Below are 23,871 nucleotides of genomic sequence, written 5' to 3' on the forward strand. Positions count from 1 at the left end.
CCTGGAGTCAAAGGGGAATGTTCCCAGGAGCAACTTGCCCCCATCTCCCCTTGCCTTTGTGTGCTGGGTTGAAATTCTGCCCCCAGCAGTAAGTTTGCCAGCCCAGCCCAGCCCAGCTGGGAGCAGAGGAAGCTGCATTCACAAGCAGAACTCCAGTCTGCACTGGAGTGCAATGGATCTGTGTAGAACATCCAGGAGCTACAACCCTTACAGGGATTTACAGCTAATAAACAGCACAAGAACCTCCCTGGTCACAGAGCAAGGGAAGTTATTCCCCTCCTGCCTCCCCCTCACCCCCCTGTGCAAAAGGGAGAAGAGAGAGGGGCAGAGGAATGAATACCAAAACAATGCAGCCAAGGTCAAGCAGAAGCAAGTTAGTGTCCCTCCTAGGGGAGAGGGAGAGGAGAGGGAGAGGGAGAGGGAGAGGGAGAGGGAGAGGGAGAGGGAGAGGGAGAGGGAGAGGGAGAGGGAGAGGGAGAGGGAGAGGGAGAGGGAGAGGGAGAGGGAGAGGGAGAGGGAGAGGGAGAGGGAGAGGGAGAGGGAGAGGGAGAGGGAGAGGGAGAGGAGAGGAGAGGAGAGGAGAGGAGAGGAGAGGAGAGGAGAGGCGAGGAGAGGAGAGGAGAGGAGAGGAGAGGAGAGGAGAGGAGAGGAGAGGAGAGGCTGGGCTGCTTCCTTTCTACCAGCCCTTGGGTACCTATAGATCTGTCACCCAATGCACTGCATGGTCCCTGATGCAAAACTTCTGTATCATTAGAGAATAATTAATGCTGGAAAAGTCCTCTAAGATCATCCAAGTCCAACCAGCAACCCAACACCCCCATGGCCACCAAACTCTGGCCCCAGCTGCCATGGCCACAGGTTTCTGGAACACCTCCAGGGATGGGGACTCCACCACCTCCCTGGGCAGCCTCTGCCAGTCCCCTGCAGCAGAGAAATTGTTCCTAACCTCCAAACTTAAACCTCCCCTGGTGCACCTTGAAGCTGGTTCCTCTTGTCCTGCCCCTTGTTCCTAGGGAGCAGAGCCCAACCCCCACCTGGCTCCAGCCTCCTCTCAGGGAGCTGCAGAGAGCAATGAGGTCTCCCTCAGCCTCCTCTGCTCCAGGCTCAGCACCCCCAGCTCCCTCAGCTGCTCCTCCCCAGCCCTGCTCTCCAGACCCTTCCCCAGCTCTGTTGCCCTTCTCTGGCCCTGCTCCAGCCCTCAGTGTCCTCCTGGCAGTGAGGCCCAGACTGAACCCAGGACTCAAGGCACAGCCTCGCCAGTGCCCAGCACAGGGGCACGATGCCTGCCCTGCTCCTGCTGCAGCCAGGATCCTGTTGTCCTTCCTGCCCACCTGGGCACTCCTGGCTCAATTTCAGCTGCTGCCACTCAGCCTCCCCTGGTCCTTTTCTGCTGGGCAGTTTCCAGCCACTCTGCCCCAAGCTTGGAGCCTTCCTGGGGTTGGTGTGACCCAAGTGCTGGACCTGGCCTTGGTGAACCTGATCCCATTGGCCTCAACCCATGGCCCCAGGCTGGCCAGACCCCTCTGCAGAGCCTTCCTACCTTCAAGCTGCTCAGCACTCCCACCCAACATGCTGTCACCTGCCAGAGGGCTGCAGGTCCTCTCAACCCTTTTGCCAGACCCTTGAGAAAGGTGTTGAGGAGAGCTGTCCCTGGGGAGCACCACCTGTGTCCTTGTGTCACAGTATCACCAAGGTTGGAAGAGACCTCAAAGATCACCAAGTCCAAGCTGTCACCACAGACCCCATGACTGAACCATGGCTCCAAGTGCCACATCCAATCCCCTCTTGAACCCCTCCAGGGATGGGGACTCCACCACCTCCACCATTCCAATGGCCAACAACTCTCTCTGGGAAGAACTTTCTCCTCACCTCCAGCCTAAACCTCCCCTGGCACAGCTTGAGACTGTGTCCTCTTGTTCTGGTGCTGGTTGACTGCCTGGGAGAAGAGCCCAACCCCCACCTGGCTCCAACCTCCCTGCAGGGAGTTGCAGAGAGCAAGAAGGTCTCCCCTGAGCCTCCTCTTCTGCAGGCTAAGCAACCCCAGCTCCCTCAGCCTCTCCTCCCAGGGCTGTGCTCCAGACCCCTCCCCAGCTCTGTTGCCCTTCTCTGGACACCTTCCAGCAGCTCAACCTCTTTCCTGACCTGAGGAGCCCAGAGCTGGACACAGGACTCAAGGTGTGTCCTAAGCAGTGCTGAGCACAGGGCAGGATGAGCTCCTTGCTCCTGCTGGCCACACTGCTCCTGATGCAGGCCAGGCTGCCCTTGGCCTTTTTTGGCCCCCTGGGCACACTGCTGGCTCCTGTTCAGGCAGCTGTCAATCAGCACCCCCAGGTCCCTGTCTGTTTGGCAGCTCTCAGCCACTCCTTGTGTGCAGCAGGAGCAGAGTGTGAAACACAAGCCTGGACAGTTAGAAATGCCTCCCACACTGATTTGTTGTTCTAATCTCTTCTGGATTTACACAAGAGGAAGGCTTTTTATGGCTGCTTCATTGCTGCTTACTCATCAGAGGAATTTATAAGTTTATCTAGCAGCAGCTTCAGAACTTTGCTTTCATCTTCCTGGAACAGGAATGAACAACCCAGGGAAAGGAGCAGGCTGGGCCCAAGGCAGGTGAGGTGCTGTGGGAAGGGAGCCTGTGGGGAGCAGCTGACCAACCCTAGCTGAGGAGAGTGCCCTCAGCAGCAGGAGCTTGATCTGCTGCAGCAGCTTTGGAGGGCTCTGGGCTGCTCCCCCTGGGACTCTCTCCCTGTGCACATGAGAGACAGGAGGTGCACAGGAGGTTTGCCACAGCAAAGGCAGTTCCAGGGAGAGAGAGAGATTCAAAGGTCAGGACATGCCTGAGGCTGGTACAGGAGGCCACACCTGAGAATGAGCAACGTGGAAGGACATCGGCAATGGAGCTCAGGCACTGCCTGGGCAGGGTGAGGCTGTTCCTCACAGCCCCCAGGCTCTGATGGTACAGCACAGCCCCCAGGGTGTGATTCTGTACCACAGCACCCAGGGTGTGACTGTGGAGCACAGCCCCCAGGCTCTGATGGTACAGCACAGCCCCCAGGCTCTGATGGTACAGCACAGCCCCCAGGGTGTGACTGTGGAGCACAGCCCCCAGACTCTGATGGTACAGCACAGCCCCCAGGCTCTGATGGTACAGCACAGCCCCCAGGGTGTGATTCTGTACCACAGCACCCAGGGTGTGACTGTGGAGCACAGCCCCCAGGGTCTGATGGTACAGCACAGCCCCCAGGGTGTGACTGTACAGCACAGCCCCCAGGGTGTGATTCTGTACCACAGCCCCCAGGCTCTGATGGTACAGCACAGCCCCCAGGGTGTGACTGTGGAGCACAGCCCCCAGGCTCTGATGGTACAGCACAGCCCCCAGGGTGTGATTGTGAATCACAGCCCCATGGCTCTGATGGTACAGCACAGCCCCCAGGCTCTGATGGTACAGCACAGCCCCCAGGGTGTGACTGTGGAGCACAGCCCCCAGGCTCTGATGGTACAGCACAGCCCCCAGGGTGTGACTGTGGAGCACAGCCCCAAGGCTCTGATGGTACAGCACAGCCCCCAGGGTGTGACTGTGAATCACAGCCCCATGGCTCTGATGGTACAGCACAGCCCCCAGGCTCTGATGGTACAGCACAGCCCCCAGGGTGTGACTGTGAATCACAGCCCCCAGGCTCTGATGGTACAGCACAGCCCCCAGGGTGTGACTGTGAATCACAGCCCCCAGGCTCTGATGGTACAGCACAGCCCCCAGGGTGTGACTGTGAATCACAGCCCCCAGGCTCTGATGGTACAGCACAGCCCCCAGGCTCTGATGGTACAGCACAGCCCCCAGGGTGTGACTGTGAATCACAGCCCCCAGGCTCTGATGGTACAGCACAGCCCCCATTGTCTTGGTCTGAGCAGCCCCCAAGGCACTCCCCCCACTCACACCCACCCCCCCAAAGGGTTGTAATGAAGAGGCTGAGACAGAATTGGAAAGTTCCATGGGAATACAATTCACAAATACAAAACAAAGTACAAAACCCAATCTGAGCTCCAGCTCCTGTGCTCCTCCACATCCAGCCTCCCAGGGGGCAACAGTCAGCACAAGGAACACACTGAGAGTTTTCTGGCCATGGGAGCGTTGCTGAGCACCAGGAAGCCATCCCCAGGCTCCTGGCTGCACTGCTGGGACAGACAGAGGCAGAGAGAGAGTTCTCCAACGTGCTGCAAAGCACAGGCTGGGGAAGGTGGGGAGAGCCCAGAGCTGTGGGGTGCACAAGAGTCTTCCCTTGACACATCCTCTCTGGGGGCTTCCTCTTCATTCAGAAGCAACCAGCACAGGCAGCATTGGCACAGATCTCACATAAATCAGCATCCTGGATAGCTGAGCCTGTGAGAGAGAACAAGCAGAGGGCTTCACTGGGATGGCAAGAGAGAGCAGAGCCACACAGCAAGGGATTGTGACCCTCCCCCCTCTTTCCATCCCTGCTTTGGAGCTGTCTTGTGCCTTCAAGCTGTGACTGGTAGCAGTAGATCAGTCCCTGCCAAAACCTGCCCTAAGCAGTCAGCTCAACCCTGAACTCCCTGGGGAAGCAATGGGACCATGTGGAGGCCAGAGAGAGCAGCAGGGCAGCTTGGGCATGTGGCTTGTAGAGCCACAGCCTTCTTCCTGCTGTAGTGCTGCTTCCTCAGGGCTGCACTGGGGTGGGCAGCAGAATGATGCCACCCAGAGCAACCCACAGGCAGCCACTGAGGCAGCCACTTCAGGAAGCAGGGTGAGTGAGACAGACCCTGCCACAAGCTGATCCCTCTCATGCACATCTCACACCTCTTCTAGGCCACCCTGACACTGATGTAAGCTGTGGAATCCCCCCCTGGAGATATTTCATTGCTGCAGAGATGTGCAGCTGAGGGCCATGGTTCAGCACCAGGCTTGGCAGAGTTAGAGACTGCCTGAGCCCAATGACCTTAAAGGCCTTTACCAACCCAACTGATTCTATGATTCTGGGACCCTCAGCTGCTGTGCAGCCACTTGGAGGAGGCTTTGCCATGGATGGATGGATGGATGGATGTATTCTATGCCATGGATCCAGCAGCCTGGTCTGTGCAGGCCACAGCTCAGCTCAGCACAGCTCAGCAGTTTTCCTGCAGGGAGCTCACAGCTCCTGTGGTGCAGTCCTTGCAGGAGGGGCAGCAGAAAGGCAGCCTGGGCTCCCTCAGCTGCTCTGGGAGTGACAGAGCAGTAATTCTGCTGCTCTGCCTGCTGCTGTCTGAATGCTTAGCCTGGAGCAGTGTGCCAGTGGAGCTGTACAACATGAGCTACCCACTCAGCCTCTCGAATATCTTGGGGGCATCTCCTCTGTTGCACACAGGTTGGAACTCCTCAGGGAGATCTTTGTCAGCACAGGGGGAAGAGGCAGCCTTGGAGACCAGCACGCGAGGGTTGACCTTCCTCCTCTCATCCATCAGCTCCTTCAGCTTCTTCACAGACTCAAGGGAGAATTTCAAGTCCCCATCCTAGGTAGCCAGAACCAGCAAAAACAACAACAGAGGTGTCAGGAAGTCAACCCTTAGGCAAATCCATTGCACTCCCACCCCCAGCTCTCCCAGACACTGTGACAGGGCAAGGGCAGCACTGAAACAAAGCCCAGAGCTGGTGGTGCTGGCTGGAAGCAAGAGGATTCAGCTCGAAGGCAAAGACCTCTGAGAGCAGCAGTGTGGCCTGACTGGCTTTGGCTGTGTCCCACGGGGGGCAGAGGCAGCTCAGTGTATCTCTCACTCCTACCCAGGATGAGAAGCCAGAAGAGGAGAACCTGAACGTGGCAGGTTCCAGCCTGCTCTGGAGCTGCTCCACCAGGTCCATGTCTTTCATACACTCAGGGCTCCTGGGCTGACCCCAGCTCTCTTTGGCTAGCAGGGCATCCAAAGGAGAAGAGGAGGCTGTTTCAAGGCACAAAGATAGTTAATGATCCCTGGAACCTCCTGTGCACACATAGGGAGAGTCAGGAGCTCTTCAAGCAGTGTTAGCTCTCCCAGGTCCCTGAGGAAGTGCTTTCCACTGCACTCAAACAAATCTCCCAAGCTGTCCCTAAGGGTGAGTGCAGGCAGCTGGAATACAGACAAGGGCACTGAAGCACTGCCTCCATCTCACCTGCAGCATCACCTGCAGGTGCTGTGTAGCTTGAACCTTTGCTACAGCTCCTCTAGCAGCTCCTCTGCCTGTTCAAGCTGCACTGGATCCAGCCAAGCCTCTCCTGGACCTGCTTTTGCCCCGTGTGAGATGTCTGTGGCTCCATCACAGGAGCTTGCAGAGCATTTCCATCATGAATTTCCTGCCTAGCAGCAGGCAGGACAAGACAAGACATGACAGCTTCTCTTGTGTCCCATCCTGCTTACACCACTCTGTAAAGGCAGAGCTGTCCCCAGTTCTTCCAGCTGCCTGCAGCAGCCTGGTAGTAATACCTGAAGGGTCTGACAGGAAGGAAAACAGAGCCACAGGCAGAGGAAGTTGGATCTCAAGCAAGAAGAAAGCCAGGACTCAGGTCTGTTAGCTCAGGTCATGATCCCTGCTGCAGCCACACTGCAGCTAACCTCAGGATTCTGTTGCAGCTGCAACAGCAAGACAGCAGAGAGCAGAACACTCACCTGAACATAGACTGCCTGGGAGCTGGGCAGCAGCAGCAGGGCAGCCAGGACTGCAAAGGAAAGGAAGCTTTTCATCATGCCTTTCCTAAGCTCAGTGTCTCTTCAATCTCTCTGTAAGTCTCTTCAGCCTCTGACCTCCTCTCTTCTCAGCAGTGAGAGTTGTGTGCTCCCAGAGCACAGCTGGGGCTTTATAAAGCCTTGGGGGGCAGCAGGAGCTGGTAAGCCATTAATCTGAGCACTTTATTGAGCCACCATAAAGCCTCAGCTCTTATCTGCTCATCAGCAGAGCAGGCCAGCCCCACCCAGCCTGAGCTGGGCTTTATCAGCCTCTGGCCGTGGCAAAACATCACAGCCTACAGCACAAGGTTGATGCAAGACGAGGCCTGAAGTGAGTGATCTGCCCCTGGGCACTTCCTGCAGAGATATGGGGAAGGGAGAGCCTTGGGAGGGAAAAACATAAACAGATTGATCTGTTGCAGGGAAGGCAGTGAGAGAATGAGAGAAGGGCAGGGCAGGGCAGGGCAGGGTGAGGAATAAGAATGGAAAGGAAAGGGAAAGCTGAGTGGGAGAATCACAGCCCCTGGCACACAGCAGCTGCTGGCAAGGTCGAAGGTTAAAAACCATCCTGAAAGCAAAGGCAGGAGGCAGCTCCAAACACTGGGCTGCACCCTGAGCACCAGCACCTTGGCTGCTCAGCACCACACCAGCTCTGCACTGGGCTGGCAGAATAGAATAGACCAGACCAGACCAGGTTGGAAGAGACCTCAGAGATCACCAAGTCCAACCTCTCACCCAGCACCATCTGATCAACTAAACCATGGCACCAAGGGCCTCATCCAGGCTCTTCCTAAACACTTCCAGGGATGGGGACTCCACCACCTCCCTGGGCAGCACATCCCCAGGGCCAATTACTCCTTCTGGGAAGAATTTCTTCCTAACACCCAGCCTGAACCTCCCCTGACACAGCTTGAGACTGTGTCCTCTTGTTCTGGGGCTGATTGACTGCCTGGGAGAAGAGACCAACCCCCACCTGGCTCCAACCTCCCTGCAGGGAGTTGCAGAGAGCAAGAAGGTCTCCCCTGAGCCTCCTCTTCTGCAGGCTAAGCAACCCCAGCTCCCTCAGCCTCTCCTCCCAGGGCTGTGCTCCAGACCCCTCCCCAGCTCTGTTGCCCTTCTCTGGACACCTTCCAGCAGCTCAACCTCTTTCCTGACCTGAGGAGCCCAGAACTGGACACAGGACTCAAGGTGTGGCCTAAGCAGTGCTGAGCACAGGGCACAATGAGCTCCCTGCTCCTGCTGGCCACACTGCTCCTGATGCAGGCCAGGATGCCCTTGGCCTTCTTGGCCACCTGGGCACACTGCAGGCTCATGTTCAGCTGCTCTCCACCAGCACCCCCAGGTCCTTCTCTGCCTGGCTGCTCTCAGCCACTCTGACCCCAGCCTGTAGCACTGCCTGGGGTTGCTGTGGCCAAAGTGCAGCCCCTGGCACCTGGATGTGTTCAATCTCCTGCCCTTGGCCTCTGCCCATCTGCCCAGCCTGGCCAGGTCCCTCTGCAGAGCCTCTCTACCCTCCAGCAGCTCAACTCCTGCCCCCAGCTTGCTGTCAGCTGCAAATTTGCTGATGACTGTCTCAGTGCCCTCATCCAGATCATCAATAAAGATGTTAAAGAGGCTGGGGCCCAGCACTGATCCCTGGGGCACAGCACTGGTGCCTGGCTGCCAGCTGGCTGTGGCACCATTCACCACCACTCTCTGGGCTCAGCCTCCAGCCAGTTCCTAACCCAGCTCAGAGAGCTGCTGTCCCAGCCAGGGGCTGACAGCTTGGCCAGGAGTTGGCTGTGGGGGATGGTGGCAAAGGCCTTGCTGCAGCCCAGGCAGACTCCATCCACAGCCTGCCCCACAGCCACCAGGCAGTCCCCTGGGCATGGAAGGAGCTCACGTTGGTCAGGCAGGACCTGTCCTGCCTGCATCCCTGCTGGCTGGGCCTGAGCCCTTGGCCATCCTGCAAGGGCTGTGTGACTGCACTAAGGATGACTGCTCCATAACCTTGCCTGGCACTGAGGTCAGGCTGACAGGCCTGGAATTCCCTATCAGGGTAGGAAGGGACTTCAAGGCTCAGCCAGTTCCAATCCCACCTCACACCACAGCAGGTTGCTCACAGCCACCTCCAGCCTGGCTGCAAACACCTCCAGGCAGGAGGCTTCCACCACCTCCCTGGGCAGCCTGTGCCAGGCTCTCACCACCCTCCTGGGCAACAACTTCTTCCTCACAGCCAATCTCAATCTCCCCACTTCCAGATTTTTTCCATCCCCCCCAGTCCTATCCCTCCCTGACACCCTCAAAATTCCCTCCCCAGCTTTCTTGGAGCCCCCTGCAGATCCTGAAAGGCTACAATTAGGTCTCCTGGAAGCCTTCTCTAGTCTGCACAGCCCCAACTCTCAGTCTGTCTCGATAGCAGAGCAGTTCCAGCCCTCTGATTCTCCTCATGGCCCTGCTCTGGACACCTTCCAGCACCTCCAGACCTTCCTGGCACAGAGGCTCCAGAGCTGGACCCAGAGCTGCAGGGGAGGTCTCAGCAGAGGGGGAGAATCACCTCAAAGGTTCCATCGTTTGCTTGTCCACAGCAGCATTTTGGGTCCCAATCCCCATTTTCCACGGCCCAAAGCCTTTTCTCTCCAGCTCCCAAGCAGCATCCTTGGCTCCCATTCTAGGGCCCACAGCCAGGCAGCGTGGTAATGGTTGCAATAAGCAGTGTGAGCAATCTGGCAGTGCAGGCCTAGAGCCTGGCATGGTGGTAGGCCCTGTCCAGCACGGGTGCAGACGTGGCTGGCAGCGTAGCAGGACAGCCCTGTGCCTGCACCGGGTCACCAAAGCAGGGCACTGGCAGCTATAAACACAGAGAGTTATCTGGGAATCACAGGATGCACACCTGCACCCACAACCTCGCCTGTCCTTGCTAGTTTAACCACCAATCACCAGCAGAGCAGTGTGTGGTCAGTCGTGAGGGGCCAGTGAAGCCATGCCAGCAGTGCCCTCCGGGCTCAGGTAAGCCTAAAGCTTTCCTTACTGCGCACTTGTCCTGCGCGCTCCTTGCCAGGCTGTCAGCTCTGCTGCCTGCTGGGTACCAGCCTTGCATTATCAGCAAACAGCGCTGAAGCAACAAAGGAACGATGCCAGCTCATACTGATCAGCTGTATTGATCCCAACCGCCGTCGTCACCACAGGGCAGGAGGGGATTATGGTGGGGGACAGGTGGGCAAGGGGCTGCAGAAGCAGCTGAGTGCCTTGGGCATGGAGCACAGCAGCTGCGGTGCCCCAGAGGCCTCAGCAGCATCAGCTTTGTGATGTCACAGAGCCACTCATGACATCAGGGGCAGCATAAATCAGGGGCTGGGGCAGGCCATGCAGTCACAGTGCCTGGAGCTGCTGCTGGTGCTGGTGGTGGTGCCAGGGGTGCTGGTGGAACTGGTGCTGGAGGTGTTTTTGGTGGTAGTGGAGCTGGTGCTGTTAGTGCCAGTGCTGGTGCTGTTGGTGCCAGTGCTGGTGCTGCTGGGGCTGTTGGTGCCAGTGCAGCTCTTGGTGGTGCTGGTGCTGTTGGTGCCAGTGCTGGTGGTGCTGGTGCTGCTCTTGGTGCTACTGCAGGTGCTGCTGCTGCAGGAGCTGCTGCTGCTGGAGCTGCTGCTGCTGCTGCTGGCACAGGCTGTAGGCAGCTGCCTGATCCTAGCTGCTCCTCGGGGCTCAGCTCCTGGTCTGCAGCCAGCAGCTGGCAGTGCCAGCAAGTGCTGCCTGGCAGCAGTGCCCAGGCAGTGCCCAGGCAGTGCAGTGCCCATTCCTGCAGGGCCATGAAGAGCATCTGGCGCTCAGTGCGAAGCTCAAGGCCGTGGCAGTGGCTCCTGCCCTCCAGGAGCAGCAGTGGCTTCTGTGAGTGCCGGGGCAGGTGTCTGGAGCAGATGAGCCTCTGGTGGGAGCTGGGGGACAGGTAGGGGCTGCAGGCCTGGGGCTGCTCTTTGGGCACCTCCTGGGCCCTCGGCCAGGAGCCGGGGCTGGGCTGCCTGCCTGTGGCGCTTTGCTCTGCGGGGAGGCAGCTGCGGAAGGGGCAGAGGATGCTGGGCAGGGAGCTGCCCCGAGCCCTGCCCGCAGCTGCTTCTGCTTTCTCTCTCGGCAGGCACGGCCCCGGGGCAGGGCCTGCGGAGGGCCGGCGGCAGGGCAGGCAGGGAGGAGCCGCAGGAGGCCGTCGGACGGCTGACAGCTTCGACGCCCAAGCCTTTCGGAGAGCATCTCAGCAGCTGCTGCAGGAGCATGAAGAGCTCCTGGAGAAGGAGCAAATCATCCAGCACCTGGCTGAGCAGCTGAGCAAAGCTGAAGGGGCCTCTCAGCAGCACCTCCACAGGCACACAGAGCTGCTGCAGCAGGGCACAGCAACCTTCCAGCACATGGCTCAGCAGCTGGCCAAAGCGGAGAGGAAGATTTTCAGGCTGCAGAAGGAGCTGCAGGAGCTGAAGAGAGTTTGCCTGCAGGAGACCTCAGCTTTCCAGAGGCAGGGTGCTCTGCAGGAGGCTCACCACAGGCAGCAGAGCAAAGAGGCCACCCAGAGGACAGAAGAGCTGCAGCAACAAGTGGCCCAGCTGCAGCAGGAAAACGCTTTCCTGCGTCAGCAGCTGCAGGAGAGGGAGCAACAGGTACCTGAGAGAGCTCTGCAGGTGGCCCAGGGCCCAGGGATGAAGGCTCGGAGAGCACAGAAGGCTGGGGCAGCTCGGGGCAGGACGAGCTGCCCAGGGGCTGCCCAGGGGCTCTTGCAGCCCTCAGTGCCTCTGGCATCTTGGGCTGCATGGAAAGCAGGCTGGGCAGGGCAGGGGCAGGGAGGGCACTGGGGCAGGGGCAGAAGCAGAGGGAGCTGGCTGCTGCAGCAGGCCCAGAGGAGCACAGAGATCCTCAGGGCCCTGGCTGCAGCAGCTGCCCCAGGGGGACGGGCTGAGAGAGTGCCTGATGTGCTGGGGCTCAGCAGGCTCCCTGAGCAGCTGAGATGGCTTCTTTCCCTAGAGAGCAAAGCCACCGAGGCAGGCAGAGCTCCAGCAGGCTTTGGGCAAGCAGCTGCTGGCAGAAGTGGAAGCCAAACTTCAGCAGAAGGCCAAGGAGGAGCTGCTGGAAGAGTGCTGCCAGCTGCGAGCTGCAAACCAGAAGCTGCAGCGGCTGCTGGCTGAGCTGCAGCAGCGCTCGGCCAGGCCTGGGCTGAGGCACTGCACAGCTCACTGCACAGCTCACTGCACAGCAGCCCCTGCTGGGGCCAGGAGTCAGCAGCGCTGGCTGCAAAGGATGAGAGAGGACAACTTCAAGCATGAGGTCGCCCAGGTCAGTTCTGTCCCCCTGGCAGCTGCCAGCTGGGGCTGCACCCCTGCCTCCCAGGGCTTCTGCCTTGCCTTTGCCTCTCCTGCTGACTGCTGGGCCTTGGGCTGCCCTGCTGCAGGCCACCATCCTTGCCGAAGCCAGAAGAGAGCTGAGGAGCAAGAAGCCTTCCAGGAGGGCCATGGAGCAGAGCCTTGGAGCTCTGGAAGAGGAACTGGACAGAGCCAACAGGCTGCTGACCGACAGCTTCCGGGAAGTGGCTCGGCTGAGGCACAGCCACAGCTGTGAGCATTGGCCCCTGGGGGCCCTGCAGAGCAGCAGAGGGAAGCAACCTCCACAGTAAGTGCCAGCACTGCACCTGGGGGGCTCAGCAGCCTCTGCTCCTCTCCTGCCCTTCCAGCCTTGCTCTCCTCTGCTGGCCTTCAGCCTCTGCAGGCCTCAGCTGCCTCTTGCCCTGCTTGATGCTGCTCCCTAGCCAGCTCCTGGGCTCCAGCTGCCATGCAGCTAACTCTGCCTCCTGCTTTTCTCTCCAGCCTCTGAGCAAGACACAGCTGCATCTGCTGGGGATCTGCCCTGGACAGCTCCTGCTCTCCCCTCAGAAGGGAAAGAGGAGAGCTGCTGACAAGGGACATGGAGGAGGCTGAGCTTCTCCAGCACTTCTTCACCTCAGCCCTCACTGCCAAGGGCTCCAGCCACCCTCCCGCAGTCACACAAGAGGAGAGACATCAAGAGACAAGGGCAGAGCCACTGACAGCCTTCACCTGCCCCTGAGCCAAGCCTTCCACACTCTCCCACACCACAGCCTGCTCCCCAGGCTGCTCAGCTCTGGCTCTGCTGGCTTACAGCCATGCTGGTGGGGGCAGAGGGCTGAACGAGCCCAGCCTGCCAGGAGGGCCAAGGAGACTGCATCCAGGTGGGCAGAGAAGGACTTGGTTTGCCCCTCCCAGGAGGAGGGGTCCCCCGGGGCCAAGGGGCTCTATTGCCCTCCCCTTGCTGCCCAGCCAGAGGAGAGCCTTTGCTGCTGCTGCTGCTCTCCTGCCTGGCCTGCTGCTGAGCTCAGCTGCTGCTGCTGCCCTGCACTGCCCAGCTGCTGGGGCCTGCTCCTCTCTGCAGGCTGCAGCTGCTCTCTCTGCAGGACTAAATCTTCAAGAGGGGATTGGATGTGGCACCTGGGGCCAGGGTCTGGGCATGAGGTCTGTGGTGACAGGCTGGACTCGATGATCCTTGAGGTCTCTTCCAACCTTGGTGATGCTGTGAGACTGAAAGCCACTTCCAGCCAGGGGAGCACAAGGCCACCCTGCCTTGCTTTTGGAGAGCTTGCCTCTTGCTGTCTGTCCCTTACCCTTCTGCCCCCTCCCTCTTCTTCATATTGAGATCTTTCATTCAACAATTTCCTTCCCCTTCCCCCAGCCCTGCTCCAGGCTCTTTCTTCCTCACATTCACCTCCTTCCCTCTTTTGCCCTTTCCTCCCTTTCCTTTCCTTTCCTTACCAGGCAAGGGGAGGGAGGCAGGGCAGGAGTTCTCTCTCTCTTAGCATCTGAGCTCTTCAGCTCCACTGAAGGCTCAAAGCAGCACAATGACTTTGATGGGAGGACACTGGGTGGGTAAAGAAGAGCCCAAGAGTGGCTGTCAGTGGTCCATGGCCAGGTGGAGGCCAGGGACAAGTGGAGTCCCTCAGGGATCAGGACTGGCAGCAGGCTCCTCTAGCAGCTCTGTTGGGGCCATGGACAGAGGCACTGAGGCTCCCTCAGCACCCAGCTGTGTGCTGTGGCTGACAGCTGGAGGGAAGGATCCATCCAGAGGGACTGCACAGGCTGCAGAGCTGGGCCCAAGCCAGCCTCAGGAGGTTCAACAACCAAGGGCAAGGTCCTGCAGCTGGCCTGGGGCAATCCCAGGCATGGCTCTAGGCCGGGCAGGGACTGGCTGGAGAGGAGGAGAAGGATGTTGCAGCCCCTGCTGAGAGGGCAGCTGCAGCATTCCTTAGCTGAGCAGTTCCTTAGCTGCACAGAGCAAACCCATCCCATTGTGGCAGGGCAGATTGGGCACCCACTGCAATGTCAGCATGGAAGACTTTTATTCACAGCAGCTGAGGGCCTGCTGGAGCTGCCCCAAGATCAGGGATGTGACAGAGCCCAGTCCCAGAGCCCAGAGCTGTGTCCAGGAGCTCATTCTGACAGGGACCCAGAGCATGGGGAAAGGGAAGACTCTTGCTGCTGCCCTGCCACAACCAACATCCATTCCTGCTGCTCCTCTGAAGGGCTTCTGCTTTCTTCTCTGCAAGCTCCAGACACAAACAGCAGAGTTGCCTCTTGCAGGCACACACCAGCAAGGTTTCACCCTGCAGGTTCAGGCCCCACAGCACAGCTCTGCCTTCCTTTGGCTTCTCTCCTGAAGGGGACTTAGAAGCTGCTCTTTCCAATGCCCACAACCTTCCAGGGGCCTCCAGTTGCCAGGCTGGGCCTCCTCCCTCACCTCCCAGGGCTCCCCAGGGCTGCAGGGGAACATTTCTCCTCCCCACCCTCGGGGCCTCCATCCTCCCATTGCCCTCTGCAGGCACTGCCCAAAGCCAAAGGGCTGTGGGGAGAGCTTGGCAAAAGGCAGCAGCTGAGCTCAGCTGCAGGGCATGGAGGCAACTGGGCACAGGCTGGAAAGGAGCTTCAGGCTTGAGTGGCAGAGCTGGCACTGGACAAGGACTTAGGCCTGAGAGCAAGATGCTCTTCAGCCCAAGCCTCCTCCCTGCCACTGACTTGCTCTGCACATTCAGGCCTCTGGCTGCCTCTGGCCTGAGCCCACACACAGCCCCTTGCAGCTGGGCAAGCTGCTCCAAAGCTGCTCAGCAGGTCAGGGCCAAGTGGTGCCAGAGCTCAGCAGGGCAGTGCTGCCCCTGCAGCCCCCAACCTCCCAGCCCAGCTCCTCTGCCCCAGGCCTCTTCCCCCGTGAGGAGCTCTGGGGACCCAGGCTCTGACTCTGCTGCTGCAGCTGGGGGCTGTGCTAGAGCACAGCAGATGGTGCCCAGGGGCCACTCTCTGCCCTCTTGTGCTTCCTGGGCTGCTGCTGCCAGACCTGGGGCAGCCTGCAGCCCTTCCTGCCCCCTGCCCACGCCTTGAGAAGCACTGCTGCAGCTCAGCCTTCCAAGGCTCTGCCCAAAGGTGACTGCAAGCTGCCCTCTGCCCCTCCGTCCCCAAACACCTCCATGCCAAAGGCACTTGAGCCCTGCTGCAGCCCCTGCCCCACCTGGCCCCCAGCCCTGTGCCCTCCTTATGCCAGCCTGGCCCTGCTGGCCCCAGCCCCACTGCCTGCCCCCTCCCAGCAGGGCTGGGCACTGCCAGGCCCCAGCTGCAGCTTGAGGCCATGCAGCCTCCAGCAGGGCCTGAGGGCAGGGCTGGGGCCTGGGGGCCAGCCCTGGAGCCTCAGCAGGAGGCTGTGGGCCCTGCACTGGGGGCTTGGCAACCACAGCCTCTGCTCTGGGCCACCAGAGAAGAGGCTTTGGGCCAGGGCAGATGGGGCCTGGCCCCCAAACTGCTGCTCTGCAGCCTGGCCGTGCAGCTCTGCCTCTAGCCAAGAGCAGCTCTCTCCAGGGGGGCTTGGAACAGCACACACAGCTCTGAAGCCTGCAGAGCAACCTGAGGGCCCCAGGCCTGGGGGCTTGGAGCTTGGGAGCCTGAAATGCTGCCTTGGACCCCAGACATGAGGCTCTGGATGCTAAAGCAGAGAGCTGCAAACTGAGCCTTGGGCCCTGGACAGGAGGCAGGGAAAGGACCAAGCTGAGACCAAAAGTGAAGCTTTGGAGCCTCCAAATGATTCTCTGGGCACTTCCAGTGGGGCTCTGGAAAGTGCAGATCCAGGCCCTGAGCCCTCCAAAGGCTTCTTGTTGCCTCCAGTCCAGGCTCCAGAGCACAGCAGGGAGGCTCTGCAGCTGGGAAGGAGACTTCAGAGCCTCTCCCTTTGCCTGGCTGCTCTCAGCCACTCTGCCCCCAGCCTGTAGCTCTGCCTGGGGTTGCTGTGGCCGAAGTGTATATATTGTGTTATATATAACCTGCTTCCCATATATGCTTGTAAATATATAGCTTTTGCTCTTCGACTGAGTTAGCTGTGGTTTCTTACTCTGTGGAGGAGGGAGAGCTAAGCCCTCTCTCAACCTACCACACCTGCCACAATGGGATGGGTTTGCTCTGTGCAGCTAAGGAACTGCTCAGCTAAGGAATGCTGCAGCTGCCCTCTCAGCAGGGGCTGCAACATCCTTCTCCTCCTCTCCAGCCAGTCCCTGCCCGGCCTAGAGCCATGCCTGGGATTGCCCCAGGCCAGCTGCAGGACCTTGCCCTTGGTTGTTGAACCTCCTGAGGCTGGCTTGGGCCCAGCTCTGCAGCCTGTGCAGTCCCTCTGGATGGATCCTTCCCTCCAGCTGTCAGCCACAGCACACAGCTGGGTGCTGAGGGAGCCTCAGTGCCTCTGTCCATGGCCCCAACAGAGCTGCTAGAGGAGCCTGCTGCCAGTCCTGATCCCTGAGGGACTCCACTTGTCCCTGGCCTCCACCTGGCCATGGACCACTGACAGCCACTCTTGGGCTCTTCTTTACCCACCCAGTGTCCTCCCATCAAAGTCATTGTGCTGCTTTGAGCCTTCAGTGGAGCTGAAGAGCTCAGATGCTAAGAGAGAGAGAACTCCTGCCCTGCCTCCCTCCCCTTGCCTGGTAAGGAAAGGAAAGGAAAGGGAGGAAAGGGCAAAAGAGGGAAGGAGGTGAATGTGAGGAAGAAAGAGCCTGGAGCAGGGCTGGGGGAAGGGGAAGGAAATTGTTGAATGAAAGATCTCAATATGAAGAAGAGGGAGGGGGCAGAAGGGTAAGGGACAGACAGCAAGAGGCAAGCTCTCCAAAAGCAAGGCAGGGTGGCCTTGTGCTCCCCTGGCTGGAAGTGGCTTTCAGTCTCACAGCATCACCAAGGTTGGAAGAGACCTCAAGGATCATCGAGTCCAGCCTGTCACCACAGACCTCATGCCCAGACCCTGGCCCCAGGTGCCACATCCAATCCCCTCTTGAAGATTTAGTCCTGCAGAGAGAGCAGCTGCAGCCTGCAGAGAGGAGCAGGCCCCAGCAGCTGGGCAGTGCAGGGCAGCAGCAGCAGCTGAGCTCAGCAGCAGGCCAGGCAGGAGAGCAGCAGCAGCAGCAAAGGCTCTCCTCTGGCTGGGCAGCAAGGGGAGGGCAATAGAGCCCCTTGGCCCCGGGGGACCCCTCCTCCTGGGAGGGGCAAACCAAGTCCTTCTCTGCCCACCTGGATGCAGTCTCTTTGGCCCTCCTGGCAGGCTGGGCTCGTTCAGCCCTCTGCCCCCACCAGCATGGCTGTAAGCCAGCAGAGCCAGAGCTGAGCAGCCTGGGGAGCAGGCTGTGGTGTGGGAGAGTGTGGAAGGCTTGGCTCAGGGGCAGGTGAAGGCTGTCAGTGGCTCTGCCCTTGTCTCTTGATGTCTCTCCTCTTGTGTGACTGCGGGAGGGTGGCTGGAGCCCTTGGCAGTGAGGGCTGAGGTGAAGAAGTGCTGGAGAAGCTCAGCCTCCTCCATGTCCCTTGTCAGCAGCTCTCCTCTTTCCCTTCTGAGGGGAGAGCAGGAGCTGTCCAGGGCAGATCCCCAGCAGATGCAGCTGTGTCTTGCTCAGAGGCTGGAGAGAAAAGCAGGAGGCAGAGTTAGCTGCATGGCAGCTGGAGCCCAGGAGCTGGCTAGGGAGCAGCATCAAGCAGGGCAAGAGGCAGCTGAGGCCTGCAGAGGCTGAAGGCCAGCAGAGGAGAGCAAGGCTGGAAGGGCAGGAGAGGAGCAGAGGCTGCTGAGCCCCCCAGGTGCAGTGCTGGCACTTACTGTGGAGGTTGCTTCCCTCTGCTGCTCTGCAGGGCCCCCAGGGGCCAATGCTCACAGCTGTGGCTGTGCCTCAGCCGAGCCACTTCCCGGAAGCTGTCGGTCAGCAGCCTGTTGGCTCTGTCCAGTTCCTCTTCCAGAGCTCCAAGGCTCTGCTCCATGGCCCTCCTGGAAGGCTTCTTGCTCCTCAGCTCTCTTCTGGCTTCGGCAAGGATGGTGGCCTGCAGCAGGGCAGCCCAAGGCCCAGCAGTCAGCAGGAGAGGCAAAGGCAAGGCAGAAGCCCTGGGAGGCAGGGGTGCAGCCCCAGCTGGCAGCTGCCAGGGGGACAGAACTGACCTGGGCGACCTCATGCTTGAAGTTGTCCTCTCTCATCCTTTGCAGCCAGCGCTGCTGACTCCTGGCCCCAGCAGGGGCTGCTGTGCAGTGAGCTGTGCAGTGAGCTGTGCAGTGAGCTGTGCAGTGCCTCAGCCCAGGCCTGGCCGAGCGCTGCTGCAGCTCAGCCAGCAGCCGCTGCAGCTTCTGGTTTGCAGCTCGCAGCTGGCAGCACTCTTCCAGCAGCTCCTCCTTGGCCTTCTGCTGAAGTTTGGCTTCCACTTCTGCCAGCAGCTGCTTGCCCAAAGCCTGCTGGAGCTCTGCCTGCCTCGGTGGCTTTGCTCTCTAGGGAAAGAAGCCATCTCAGCTGCTCAGGGAGCCTGCTGAGCCCCAGCACATCAGGCACTCTCTCAGCCCGTCCCCCTGGGGCAGCTGCTGCAGCCAGGGCCCTGAGGATCTCTGTGCTCCTCTGGGCCTGCTGCAGCAGCCAGCTCCCTCTGCTTCTGCCCCTGCCCCAGTGCCCTCCCTGCCCCTGCCCTGCCCAGCCTGCTTTCCATGCAGCCCAAGATGCCAGAGGCACTGAGGGCTGCAAGAGCCCCTGGGCAGCCCCTGGGCAGCTCGTCCTGCCCCGAGCTGCCCCAGCCTTCTGTGCTCTCCGAGCCTTCATCCCTGGGCCCTGGGCCACCTGCAGAGCTCTCTCAGGTACCTGTTGCTCCCTCTCCTGCAGCTGCTGACGCAGGAAAGCGTTTTCCTGCTGCAGCTGGGCCACTTGTTGCTGCAGCTCTTCTGTCCTCTGGGTGGCCTCTTTGCTCTGCTGCCTGTGGTGAGCCTCCTGCAGAGCACCCTGCCTCTGGAAAGCTGAGGTCTCCTGCAGGCAAACTCTCTTCAGCTCCTGCAGCTCCTTCTGCAGCCTGAAAATCTTCCTCTCCGCTTTGGCCAGCTGCTGAGCCATGTGCTGGAAGGTTGCTGTGCCCTGCTGCAGCAGCTCCGTGTGCCTGTGGAGGTGCTGCTGAGAGGCCCCTTCAGCTTTGCTCAGCTGCTCAGCCAGGTGCTGGATGATTTGCTCCTTCTCCAGGAGCTCTTCATGCTCCTGCAGCAGCTGCTGAGATGCTCTCCGAAAGGCTTGGGCGTCGAAGCTGTCAGCCGTCCGACGGCCTCCTGCGGCTCCTCCCTGCCTGCCCTGCCGCCGGCCCTCCGCAGGCCCTGCCCCGGGGCCGTGCCTGCCGAGAGAGAAAGCAGAAGCAGCTGCGGGCAGGGCTCGGGGCAGCTCCCTGCCCAGCATCCTCTGCCCCTTCCGCAGCTGCCTCCCCGCAGAGCAAAGCGCCACAGGCAGGCAGCCCAGCCCCGGCTCCTGGCCGAGGGCCCAGGAGGTGCCCAAAGAGCAGCCCCAGGCCTGCAGCCCCTACCTGTCCCCCAGCTCCCACCAGAGGCTCATCTGCTCCAGACACCTGCCCCGGCACTCACAGAAGCCACTGCTGCTCCTGGAGGGCAGGAGCCACTGCCACGGCCTTGAGCTTCGCACTGAGCGCCAGATGCTCTTCATGGCCCTGCAGGAATGGGCACTGCACTGCCTGGCCACTGCCTGGGCACTGCTGCCAGGCAGCACTTGCTGGCACTGCCAGCTGCTGGCTGCAGACCAGGAGCTGAGCCCCGAGGAGCAGCAAGGATCAGGCAGCTGCCTACAGCCTGTGCCAGCAGCAGCAGCAGCAGCTCCAGCAGCAGCAGCTCCTGCAGCAGCAGCACCTGCAGTAGCACCAAGAGCAGCACCAGCACCACCAGCACTGGCACCAACAGCACCAGCACCACCAAGAGCTGCACTGGCACCAACAGCCCCAGCAGCACCAGCACTGGCACCAACAGCACCAGCACTGGCACTAACAGCACCAGCTCCACTACCACCAAAAACACCTCCAGCACCAGTTCCACCAGCACCCCTGGCACCACCATCAGCACCAGCAGCAGCTCCAGGCACTGTGACTGCATGGCCTGCCCCAGCCCCTGATTTATGCTGCCCCTGATGTCATGAGTGGCTCTGTGACATCACAAAGCTGAGGCTGCTGAGGCCTCTGGGGCACAGAAGCTGCTGTGCTCCATGCCCTCACTCAGCTGCTTCTCACAAGCTGCTTCCTCACAAGCACTCAGCTGCTTCTGCAGCCCCTTGCCCACCTCTCCCTCACCGTAATTCCCTTCTGCCTGGCTGTGGGCCCTAAAATTTGGCTTGGGAACCAAGGATGCTGCTTTGGAGCTGGAGAGAAAAGGCTTTGGGCCATGGAAAATGGGGATTGGGACCCAAAATGCTGCTGTGGACAAGCAAACGATGGAACCTTTGAGGTGATTCTCCCTCTCTGCTCCACTCTGCTGAGACCTCCCCTGCAGCTCTGGGTCCAGTTCTGGAGCCTCTGTGCCAGGAAGGCTCTGGAGGTGCTGGAAGGTGTCCAGAGAAGGGCCTCGAGGAGGAGCAGAGGGCTGGAGCTGCTCTGCTGTGAGCACAGCCTGAGAGAGTTGGGGTTGTGCAGGCTGGAGAGGAGAAGGCTCCCAGGAGACCTCATTGTGGCCTTCCAGGATCTGCAGGGGGCTGCAAGGGGCTGCAAGAAAGCTGGGGAGGGACTTTTGAGGGTGTCAGGGAGGGATAGGACTGGGGGGGATGGAGCAAAACTAGAAGTGGGGAGACTGAGATTGGCTGTGAGGAAGAAGTTGTTGCCCATGAGGGTGGTGAGAGCCTGGCACAGGCTGCCCAGGGAGGTGGTGGAAGCCTCCTGCCTGGAGGTGTTTGCAGCCAGGCTGGAGGTGGCTGTGAGCAGCCTGCTGTGGTGTGAGGTGTCCCTGCCCATGGCAGGGGGTTGGGACTGGCTGAGCCTTGAGCTCCCTTCCAAGCCTGACAGCTCTGTGGTTCCATAACCTTTGTGTCAGTTCCAGGGGAGGCAGAGCAAATGTATAAAGAAAGAAATCTCCTCTATTTCTCTTCTTCTTCTCCTTTATTTGTCACAGGGATGGAGCAGCAAGCTGAGGGTTCTGTAGCAGGGAATCTTCCCAATACTGGCTATGAAATTCAAGTCATTGAGATGGGAATCAGAGCCCTGGAGTAGGCTGCCCAGGGGGTTGTGGAGTCTCCTTCTCTGGAGGCTTTCAGGACTCACCTGGATGCCTTCCTGTGCAGCCTCCCCTGGGTGATCCTGCTCTGGCAGGGCGGTTGGACTCGGCTCTGGGCAGGCCACACCTCGAGTGCTGTGCTCAGTTTTGGGCAGCTCAGTGCAAGAGAGCTGTGGAGGTGCTGGAGGCAGGGCAGAGGAGAGCAAGGAAGCTGTGAAGGGCCTGGAGAATAAATCTGATGAGGAGAGACTGAGGGAGCTGGGGATGGTTAGTGTGAAACAGAGGAGAGGCCTCCTGGCTGTCTACAGCTCCCTGAAAGGAGGTTGTGGAGAGGCTGCTGCTGCTCTCTTCTCCCAGGTAGTGATAGAGCAAGAGGGAACAGCCTCAAGCTGTGACTGGGAAGGGTGAGACAGGGCAGTAGGGAAAAGTTTTTTTCTGGAGAGGGTGGTCAGGCAGCGTGCCCTGAGGGGACAAAAAGCCTCAGAGGTGCTCTGGACCAGCCCATGGGGCAGGAGCCAGCAGCTCTGGGTTTTCAGGTGGCCCAGGCTTGTCTGAACATGCCCTGGAGTCCAAGTGGGCCAGGTGTGAGTGCCTTTGGCCACCTTTGGAGGGAACTCATTCCCTAGGTTACAGTGTCAGGCTTGTCTCTCTCAGTCTTTGTGGTCACTGCCAGCATTGTCTTGGGGGAGCTGTAAGTAGCAGCCCAAAGAGCCAGGACCTTGCCTTGCCCTTGTCCAAGCTCTGGGAGAAGTCACAGGTGTGACCGCTTGAGGCTGTGCCTGTAAGACACACAGTGCTGGGACACTCCAGCTGAATGTTTTCGGTGCTAGAACCAAAACATTCTGATATTCTAAACGAATTTCATTGGTGCATGGATAAAATGCAACTTTAGATTGTGGAGCAGTTGGAATGGTTTTTTTCCCTCAGTTCAGTTTGGTTTGGGAGTTGGGGGAGTGTGGGTTTCAGCCTGTTCTCCCTGCCTGCTTCCCTGCGAACTGCTGGAGTTGGCCTTCAGATAAGCACAAACTAACCCTGCCTGGGCTTGTGAAGCTTACTAACAACTCTTTCCCTTAGTAACTTGCATTTCTCTCTCTCTAACCCCTTTGTGGGGAAAAAAAGGGAGGTAGGGGGGGAGAGAGGGGGTTACAGGGAAGGGATCCCTCCTGGGGGAGTGTAATGGGTTGGGGCAGACCCCCTCCCCACCACAGGCAGAAATGCATCAGGAACAGTGTGGCCAGCAGGAGCAGGGAGGTCATTCTGCCCCTGTACACTGCACTGGTTAGGCTGCACCTCGAGTACTGTGTCCAGTTCTGGGCCCCTCAGTTTAGGAAGGAGGTTGACTTGCTGGAACGAGTCCAGAGAAGAGCAACAAAGTTGGTGAGGGGTTTGGAACATAAGCCCTACGAGGAGAGGCTGAGGGAGCTGGGGTTGCTTAGCCTGGAGAAGAGGAGACTCAGGGGTGACCTTATTACTCTCTACAACTACCTGAAGGGAGGTTGTAGACAGACGGATGTTGGTCTCTTCTCCCAGGCAAGCAGTACCAGAACAAGAGGACACAGTCTCAGGCTGCGCCAGGGGAGGTTCAGGCTGGATGTTAGAAAAAAGTTCTATACAGAGAGAGTGATTGCACATTGGAATGGGCTGCCTGGGGAGGTGGTGGAGTCACCATCACTGGAGGTTTTTAGGAGAAGACTTGACAGGGTGCTTGGTGCCGTGGGTTAGTTGCTTGGGCGGTGTTGGATTGGTTGATGGGTTGGACGCGATGATCTTGAAGGTCTCTTCCAACCTGGTTTATTCTATTCTATTCTATTCTATTCTATTCTATTCTATTCTATTCTATAACGACTCAGACAAACTGATTGCAAAAGTAGTGGAGAGTTTAAATAGAGAACAGTGAGTGTGCACAAAAGGAAACATGGTGACAAGAAAGGAACCAAAATAAACCCAGAAAGACTCCAAACCCCACCTGAGGGTGCATCCAAAACCCCCAGGGCTCCTTCTTCCCCCTCCCTCTGCTGGGCTAGTCTCAGCTGGCCAGGCCTGAGCCTGCCCATCCCCCAGTGGCCTTGGGCCCAATCAGGCCATGGCCGGGAGATCTCTCCCCCAGTTACCAAGTCTCGGAGAGGGAAGGAAAGAGGAAGTGCCAGACCCCACCACAAAATTTATAGTGGTGCAAGGGATTATGGTAGAAATACCTAATTTCCTGAGTCCACCCACTGGGATGGACTTCTGGACACAGGAAACACCCCTGTAGCAGAGGGCACCCAGCCCAAACTACGACAGGGAGGGATTTTTGTTGTGTTATTTCTCTTTGCTGTATATTTCTGTGTATGTATTGTAAATCCCTGTATAGATTGTGTGATATAGAACCTGCTTTCCATATATGCTTGTAAAGATATAGCTTGCTCTTCGACTGGGTTAGCTGTGCTTTCTTACTCTGTGGAGGAGGGAGAGCTAAGCCCTCTCTCAACCTACCACAACAGTATCACAGTCTCACAGTCTCACAGTATAACCAAGGTTGGAAGAGACCCCAAGGATCATCGAGTCCAACCTGTCCCAACAGACCTCACGACTAGACCATGGCACCAAGTGCCACATCCAGTCTCCCCTTGAACACCTCCAGGGACGGTGACTCCACCACCTCCCTGGGCAGCA

The 23,871-nt window shown here is 59.2% G+C and overlaps 1 protein-coding gene across 1 annotated transcript; it reads right to left on the reverse strand.

Annotated features, from left to right (window-relative positions):
* Positions 1-4,230: 4,230 nt before the first annotated feature.
* Positions 4,231-6,708, reverse strand: LOC104300683 (guanylin-like). The gene is made up of 3 exons (XM_009901001.2): positions 6,634-6,708; positions 5,316-5,505; positions 4,231-4,378 (listed from the first exon to the last, which is right to left on the reverse strand). Exons 1-3 carry the CDS (start codon positions 6,706-6,708, stop codon positions 4,311-4,313), a joined length of 333 nt encoding a protein of 110 aa, XP_009899303.2. The 3' UTR covers positions 4,231-4,310.
* Positions 6,709-23,871: the final 17,163 nt, after the last annotated feature.

Source organism: Dryobates pubescens, chromosome 33, assembly GCF_014839835.1.
Source record: "Dryobates pubescens isolate bDryPub1 chromosome 33, bDryPub1.pri, whole genome shotgun sequence".
Lineage (NCBI taxonomy): Eukaryota > Metazoa > Chordata > Aves > Piciformes > Picidae > Dryobates > Dryobates pubescens.